An 8,946-nucleotide genomic window follows, 5' to 3' on the forward strand; every position below is an offset into this window, starting at 1 on the left:
TCTGGAGATGATCTTAATGCTCATTTGATGACTAGGGATTTGGAGGATATCGTGAAGGATGATTTGGTGACTAGTGTTTTAGATGGGATCTTAAATAGAAAGGGGATTTTTTTCCCCATGTATCTGCTCTATTTACTTAGTCACCAAACCAGCTCTGAGCAAGGAAACATCTTACTATTCAAAATTGAATAGTAAGAGGTTTTCTTTTTATGGATCTCCTCTAAATCCCTGGTCACCAAACTATCGCTTACTTCAATTACCTTGTTTTGGTAAAAAAAAATAGTACATAAGTCGTTTGGTCACTTTGCTTGCTCGCCTGGATCCCCGTGCAAGAAAGAATTTCCTTGCTTCTGTAGAGCAAATTTCGCTTGCCTAGGGGTGGCAACTGGCAAGGCTACCATCAAGCTGAGTCTATTTTCTCAATTGTTTTCTTGGTTTTAACTCTTTCTCCATCACCAGGCTTTTTCAAAGAAACCATTACCTCATTGACGTCGTACCCAGGGTCTTGAACGCTGCAAGGGAGAAAGAAACTAACAGTCAGAACTACCACCGGTACTTGAGGAATTTACAAGTGAATTGCCAGGCTTTCTCCGGTTGTCGTTTGCCTTTGGCCATATCGATCTTGGTGGCCGAGAGCTACTAGGTCTGTTCTCGCAAATGAATCCAGATCGCGCCTGTGTGTCCACCACAGCCCCGACTGCCCATCTTCTCTCCACGTCCGTCCAGTCCAGTCCACACCCCAAGAGTCCAACCAACACCAAGACGGAGTGCCCATCTTCTCTCCACTCCCCGAAACGGCAATGCAATCACGCGCGGTTGGTCCCGGGCGTCGGCACGACCCGGGGAAATTTTTGAATCTGGAAGCGCGTACTGTAGAGGAAAATGTTTTTTAAGGCAGTGCCCTGCCCGCGTCGTGGGGTCGATTGGATCAGGGACCACCACACCACAGTCGTGGCCGTAAATGTGCTGCTATTTGGGGGGTGTTTGGTTGCTCTTGCTAAAGTTTAGCTCGGTTCACAACGTTTGACTTTTAAATAGGAGTATAAAATATAGACCCAATCAACTGGACTAGATTCGTCTCGTCTTTTAATCTTCGGCTGATAAATTAGTTTTATAATCCGACTACATTTAATACCCGGAACGGAGGTTCAAACATTCGATGAGACAGGGGCTAAAATTTAGCCGGGTGTAACCAAACACCCCCTTACTGCTGCGACATCTCTTCCAGCTGGGCTAGGATGGTTCATGACTTATTTTTTTTTATTATTTACTGCTGCGACATCTCTTCCACGCATTTTTTCTATTTTTCTATTTCCATATATTAAAGGCAGGAGCAAATGCCGCTTATCGATAGTCCACGTCGGCAGAAAAAGTTTAGAGCCTTGGATGTGATTTGAACAGCTCAGACAACAGCTTCACTCGACCTTTCTCGAAGCATCTCCGCTGTAAAAAGTGTCATTGTACAACAAAGATCCATTAGCTTCACTCGACATCTCCGCCACGCAACGGCTGAACGGCGGCACACACCACGCTCCTCCCCTCGCGGTCGCGGTCGCCTCCGGCTTCCGCCCGCCGCGTGCCATCGTATCGGCCAACTAGAGAGCCGCCCGCCGCCGCGGTGCTTTTTTTTCCCATCCAAAAAGAAATAACTGACGCGTGAAAAGCACAGGAAATAGCCAGCACCACCGCTGCCACTTCACGAAGGATTGGAAAATCCACACGAGTATCAGCTTAATTGCCCACATAACGGAAGCCGAAACGGTAAAATAAAAAAACAAGTGTAGGCACTAGGCAATCAGACAACGGAATCGGGCTGAGGTGTGAATCAAAGTACCATCGACTGTCCTTGTGGAGTTAACAACAGAGTACGATGACAGCCATAATCAAGAACAAAAGATGTCCACGCTTCGTACAAGGATCGTCTATTACCGATTGATGACATGAATAACACGAGCTCCGAAAGCGTTTCACAGCCTCGCGATCACGGCTTCGACCTCGGCAGGGGTGTAGAGGTGGTACTTGGGAGCAACCTTGGCAATATCGACGTTGTTTGGGGTCACCTGTTGGAAATAAGGTCACATATTTGATGAATGGTTCCGACAGAACTGGAGTATGGAGTGGTCTGGCATGCCCCTACCTTCTCCTCCATAACCTGCTTCAGAATAGAAAGGGCTATGGTCTCCGCCTCCTCAAGGGCCAGCTCCTGCAATTAACGAGTCAGTTAAGGCATTACTCTCGATTTTCTTTCACACAAGTAGAGCCAACTCCCCCCCACCCCCACCCCCAGATGTGCTCTGAACATTGCAGTTACGCAGACTTGTACATGTTTTCGACAGGCCATAAAGGGGGCTGTTATCATCCTGTTTAACATCGTTTGTGGAATAGTGAAGCAAAATCTCCCAATTTCATAGCATATTTAAAGATTCTAAGCAGCACTGCAACTGATATAAAGGTCCAGTTCATATTGACTTGTCTGAGCTTTGATGTAACTAGGGTTCGTGAGTAGGTAGCATGTCTCTTTGGAATTGTACAGGTACTGGTTGATTAGCTTAGCATTTATCTTATATTGTACCTTGTTGTACTGCTCCTGCAAGGAGCTATCAGCTCCTTCAGAGCCAGATCCAATTGCCTTCGCGTTGCATTGCCAAAAAGTACCAGATGGGTCGGTGTAGTACCTGTAGCACACAAAAGGCAAACCATGAACTCTTAGAGGTACAGAGGCTGTGTAATTTGATCATGACAACAGGATTTCTCTAGAATGGTAAAATAAAGATGCCGTGATTGCAGAATGAGCTGAACAGTGAACACGTACACCCAATAAATTTAAGGGCAACATGATAGAAGCAAAAGCAATCACAATGCATGGTAGTACAATGATTCTAAAGCCAGCAGTTAGAGAAAACCCAGTTCAGTTAGCTAAATGGATCAATACTTACAGGCTAGGTCCATTCTCATCATGTCCAGCAATTAGAAGAGAGACTCCAAATGGCCGTGACTGCACAAATAAATAAGTACATGAGGACTCTAACTCTATATGAAATTAAGTGGTTACAACTTCAAAACCCATCTATGAGTTATTTTGATGGAACATAGAAGTAGATGTGTAATACAGGAAACTGGGTGTATAAATGCTAAGGTTGTCTCCAGCAACGTCCCCTAAATTTCATCCCCTAAAAGAATATTCTCTGTCCTTTACAGCACTCTCTAAAAGATTATGTACTCTATATCTTCTTCATCTCCAGCAATATCCCCTAAATTTCATCCTCTATATCAACAGTGCTACTAGATTTGACATTCTATATTATTTTTTACCGCTTGTCAGCACGTGCACAGAAATCAGCACAGTGCATAGAGCACCGCCGTACATCCTCTATACATAGCGCATGCATGCCATCCTCTAAATTTTAGAGGACCTTTTAGAGTCCCTTGTTGGAGGGATAGAGGATCTGACAAACCTCTATATTTAGAGGACAGGAGCTTTTACAGGACCCTGCTGGAGCCAGCCTAAGATAACTAGTGGGTTGGCAACATCAAACTGTAGTTGGTAAATGGGAATGTTTTTCAACCTTTTGTAACTGAACCATATCAAAGTAACCATGGGTCCATCTTCCCCGTTAGGCCCTTGTGGTAATATAATGCTCACAGATGAAAAAGCCAAATGCAAGCAGTGAAGGTAGACTAACTATTTGCCATTGTTTATAAAGTTCGGTAGTATATGTTATCTCTTCTCAAAGTATTCATTATGGGAATACTAACTAGAGCCCCTAAATGAGATGCTAGGTTCTGTTTCCTCTACAGTAAAGAAAAATGATATAAACAGGTAACCATCAAAGCACATTTATAATGCGGCAAAACCAATATATATGTGTAACCCTTGAAGAAGCGAAAATGGGGTAGTCTACATCTATCTAATTAACATTGTTTCTTTCGTCCTGGAGGTGGTAAAATAACATAAATGAGGCTCACCATTGACTCTTCGTCACCTTCGCCAAAGCGCAGAGCTAAGTCACAAATAGCTTGTGTTGAAGATTCTACGGTCATTGGCTCCCCGTATGAGAACCTATGATTCTGATTGTAAACATGGCAAGTCAGATTAATGGGACAAGCTTCCTAACATGTAAATATGTATATAACCCAAGAAAGTACCTGAGTTTCAACACGAGCATGCTCGACTAGTGTTCTAGCATCAGCAATAAGCCCACTCATGGCACAGCCTATGTGCTCATCAATTTCCATGATTTTTTCCACACTGCTTGGTTCCTATGACATTAAAGAGCAAAGAAACATTGAATTCAATGTTTAACAATTTAAATATGAAACATAATATAACATGAAAACCAGAGACCAAGTGGAGCTGCTATATCCTCTGATGAAACTATTCTTGCTATCAAGCCACAAAATTGCATGAAGGCAAGAGTTTAAAGCATTAAGATTCCATCAGCTCAGTTGGATGACAACATATTGCGAAAAAATTGCATAGAATGCGGAGCTAAACCAAAAAAGGTAACAACTGTGTGAAAAAGGGGATATCTAAAGAATAAAGATAAACCTGTATAAGAAGTCATGAGAATTCAATGGTAGACCAAATAAGAGGATAATCATACAAACATAAGTTTTACCAGCAAGCAATGTTCCAAATTTAATATCCTGATGTTTGTAGCCATATGATTAAGCACTACGACCAGTTAAGAAGAAAAGGTGACTCAGCAAGTACCAGCAGTGGCGAGGTCACACGTTTCTCAACAGCAAGGACAACACCATCCTTTGTTTTCAACCCGATCGCAGTGGATCCCAACTGTAATAGCAAAAGAAACAGCAACATAAGCACCACTTTTCATCACAAAAAAACACATAAACCCAGCAACTAAAAATCTTGGCATTTTAGTCCAGGTTTTTGTTGTTGAGCTATTCTCTACTCAATGCAAATGACACGCAATAACCTGCCTGTCAGGGGGTAAAACATAAAAAACATGGCATCAGATATCAGCTGATTGACAGTGTTAATCTAACAAGACAGGGACTAGAAGACCTTACACGATAGCAAACTTCAGTTAGTAAGAACAAGTGAGATACTCCAGACTTCATCAGCATATAACACCCTCAATTCATAAATCCCAGCAATTCTGTTAGTCCTAAGAAACCCACCTAGACCCTTTCAAATTGCACTCAATCGCCATATCTAGTCCCGTCGTCCAAAAAAACACAACAGCTGATGACACACAACAAGCCCGCACAGTACTCAGCATATTGGCAACCTCGCTGCTCAGATTAGATTCAGCTACAACCAATGTTGAACTAAACAGTGTTTGAACAGTAAAGCGCGCACAGCTATTCGGTTTAGGCCATAAATGGACCATGTAAACGGTCTTGCCATATAAGAAATATTCTCTTTGTCCCAAAATACTTGTCATTCTAGGATATTTTAGACAGGTTAAGAGAGTGAAATGACTGCTGATGCCCCTATGCCCTATTTAGGGGTTGTTCGATTTTTCAAGTGCTGCAGAGGAAGCTGATTTAATGTACATGGGCCTCACTGGCTATCTAAGTGCTACAGTGACATGTTCTGTTAGAATGCCAAGCTTTTGGGGACACAGGTACTATCGACTAAGTCCATCATTTGTCATGTGGGAACTATCTATAAGGTTGTGGTCAGCAGACCGTTCATATGGCCGTGCACTGTTCTATAATGTAGGCAGCACTATTTATAGAATGAAGCTTGAAAGTGGAGATGAGATAGGAGGTGGCAATTGGCATAGGAGAGCTGCTGGAGTTTAGTTGCTAGAATACTTAATTTTACATTTTTATTATAGATACTCGCTAAACATCGGGCGAGCTACTGTTTAGCGTTTAGGCTAACACTCGCTACGACACCAAACAGAGACGCAAGAGAAATCTCACCTTGATGGCCTCGATGGCGTACTCGACCTGGAACAGCCGCCCCTCCGGCGAGAAGGTGTTAACCCCGCGGTCGTACTCCGTCCTGCAAGAACCCAACCCCAGAAAAATCCCAGCCGCATCAGACACCAGACGCGCTGCCAGCTGGTCGAATCGAGCCATCGAGGGTAGGGTTTAGAGAAACGAGAAAACAGAAACCAGAGGGATCGGGTACCTCGTGAGAAACATTCTGGCGGTGGATGCGGGATGGAGCAAAAACTCGGCGTCGGCGCCTCCCCTCGGCGGCTTCTGATCTGACTTCTGAGCTTCTTGCGAACGAAGTTGAAAGAGAAGACGAGATGACGGCGCGTCGTGAACTTACAGGCGGGTCCTACGAGTCAGGCAGACGATCCCTGGCGCGGGGAGGAGTTGGGCCGTGACAGAACACAGAAAGCGCGGATGGGCCGAGCAGGTGGACTGCGGATCATGCCGTCCGAGATCCTCGTATCTCTACTACTTTTACATGTTGGGACTCTAGGCGTCCACACCTTAATTCTGCCATCGCGCGCTACGCGCCCGTATTCCCCGCGCCCCGCCCCGCAGTCCCGCAATTCCTCCCCGCCGTCAATGGAAGGTCGCGCCGCTCCCGCAGTCCGCGCCGCTCCCGCAGTCCGCGCCATCAATGCCTCGTCCGCAGTCCGCAGTCCCGCAATTCCTCCCCGTAGTTCTGCCGCTGCCGCTGACGCACCTCGCCCCGCATCGCTCCCGTGGCCGCACCCCGCCCGCATCCCGCCCGCAAGCACCTTGGACGCCAGCGATGAAGCGGCGGAGGGCATGGGCGTCAGAGGCGAAGGAGAGGTGGGCGGCGCGGACGTCCGGTGGCGTGAATGTCGCCCCTTCCCCGCAACTGTCACCAGCGCGGTCCAAGCCCGGATCCACACCTTGGTTCTGCCGCTGAGCGCGGTCCAAGCCCGGATCCATGGCGTCGCCCTCCCCCCCCCCCCCCCCCCCGCCAATCTTGCAGTCGCGGCCCCTTCAACACCGGAGACGTCACCCTTCCCACCTTCCCCACCGGATCTGCGGTGCTCGCTTCTTCAGCGGCTATTCGGGGAGGCCATGCCCCCCCTCGGTCGCACCCCCTCTCCCCCCCTCGCCGCCATCACCGAGCAACATCGGTCCAAGGAGCTAGCGTCTTCCTCAGTGAGGTCGATCTCGATGATCTTGACCTTGGTAGCGAGGCCACGGAGGAAGGCAGATGCGGCCGAGGGGGAGGTCGAGATCCGGCGCCTGGAGGAGGCCATCCACGGTGCCATGGTGTGTGGCATGCAAATGTAGCGAGGCGGGCGGTGTGGGTCATTCTCTCTGTCTCGACCTCGCCAGTTACATCAGGTACGTCGCCGGCGGGGGATGGATGGTTGGTGTCATTATTTGTCGCTCCTTCCTTCTGTCTAATTTCCTCAATACTGCTCGATATCGCATCACCAACCGGCAGCAGGTGTTCGACCTCGGCAAGTACAACGAGACGTGCCACAACATTGTCCCCAAGTACATCTCTGAGTGGGAGGCCATGGTCACACGTACGAGGAGGAGGATTGACTTCAAGAACGACTACAAGACCATGGACCTCAACTTCATGGAGAGCGTCTGGTACTTGGTGGGTGTTTGCAAAGCTCTGGGAGAAGGACCTCATCTATAAGGGCATCAAGGTTGCATCTCTAACCTTTACAATCTCGATACTTGCGAATCAAATGTCATGCAGTACTTCTACGCGTAGCTGCCCATGGAGGCTCTAGAGCTGCGCTGCTGGATGAAATGAATCCTTGTGATTTGGTTGGTGCCGCCTAGCCGCTGGCCATTGCGCGTGGAGGTGGTGGACTGGACGAGGAGGAGGTTGGAAGGATTCGGGGAGCGGTGGATGGTGGGGCGATGTAATCAAGAATTGGAATGGGCTGGAAACGACGACGAAGGAAGAAGTCTTCTCTTCTTTGTTAATCTATACTACTTCTTAAGACTCCATGTAGACGTTCACAGAAGTAATATATTGGCATCTAAAGAGAATGTTAGTGTGCTACGGTTACAAGAAAATGAAGAACAGACCAGTGTGAGGCGGCGACAGTACGAGGCACGCCACCCAGCCCACAGAGAGGTAAATATTATTTCACTATTATTTTATTCCTTAGTTTTGCTGTGATTTCACTACTATTTTATTCTATACTACTTGTTGCAGGCATCATAAGGTCATATGCTAGCAACTTTAATATAGATTTATTTACTCTCCTAGAAGAAAAGGCCAAGATGTTTGAGATTTCAGTGCTTCATTTAACTTTCAGCTTGTGTTGTCTTAGCTTACAATGGCATTAACCCACTACTCTCCTGAATTGTCATGTGATATGTATCATGTATTCATGAAAATTGCATTTTATGCTACAAGCACTTGTGGTTTTGCTAACTATATCTAGTTATGCAATCCACAGTCCTTTGTAACAGTACATGATTATGCCAAACAAGACATTATTTGAATGATATGTTCAAACTATTCAAATGTTTTCTCTTTGTAACAGTTTGTGATATTGGAATGATATGTTCAATCCACAATCCTTTGTCTGGGATGGATTTCTTTGTCTTCACTCTTGAGTATAGTGTATTTCTGACTATCATTTATCAATTTTGTTGACTTTTATGCTCATAACTTGAGAAACTTTTATTATAAGTGTACACTGTGTTTTATTTTTTTAATGTTGTTTGACTGATTACTGCAAGGAATCTTGTGTAGGTATTGAATATGCTTGCTTGATGGATTGAAGATCCAAACTCGAATACCTTCTAACTTCATAAGTTCATATCCCACGAGTCTGATTACTTGTGGCTTGCTGAAGATGGCATGAAGATGCAGGTGATTATTGATTGTTCTGTGGCTTATTTCCTTTTTATTTAGTTAACTTCCTATTAGGCAGCTACTGCACCAGCAAACCTGTCAACATAGAGAGAGGCTTCTTCTGTAAACCTACTAATCCAGGACTCGTGAGAACAAGAAAGCAAGGATGCCATGGATACAAAATTTGTGTGGCAACA

General features: G+C 45.8%; 1 protein-coding gene across 1 annotated transcript; it reads right to left on the reverse strand.

The window, feature by feature from the left end:
- Positions 1-1,861: 1,861 nt before the first annotated feature.
- Positions 1,862-6,329, reverse strand: LOC100282220 (proteasome subunit alpha type 5). The gene is given in 9 exon segments (NM_001155132.1): positions 1,862-2,060; positions 2,138-2,203; positions 2,573-2,675; positions 2,937-2,995; positions 3,967-4,068; positions 4,147-4,260; positions 4,715-4,795; positions 5,899-5,980; positions 6,110-6,329. Coding segments are annotated over 9 exon segments (714 nt in total). The 5' UTR covers positions 6,124-6,329; the 3' UTR covers positions 1,862-1,967.
- Between the last annotated feature and the right edge of the window lie 2,617 nt (positions 6,330-8,946).

This window comes from Zea mays, chromosome 9, assembly GCF_902167145.1.
Source record: "Zea mays cultivar B73 chromosome 9, Zm-B73-REFERENCE-NAM-5.0, whole genome shotgun sequence".
Taxonomy (NCBI): Eukaryota; Viridiplantae; Streptophyta; class Magnoliopsida; order Poales; family Poaceae; genus Zea; species Zea mays.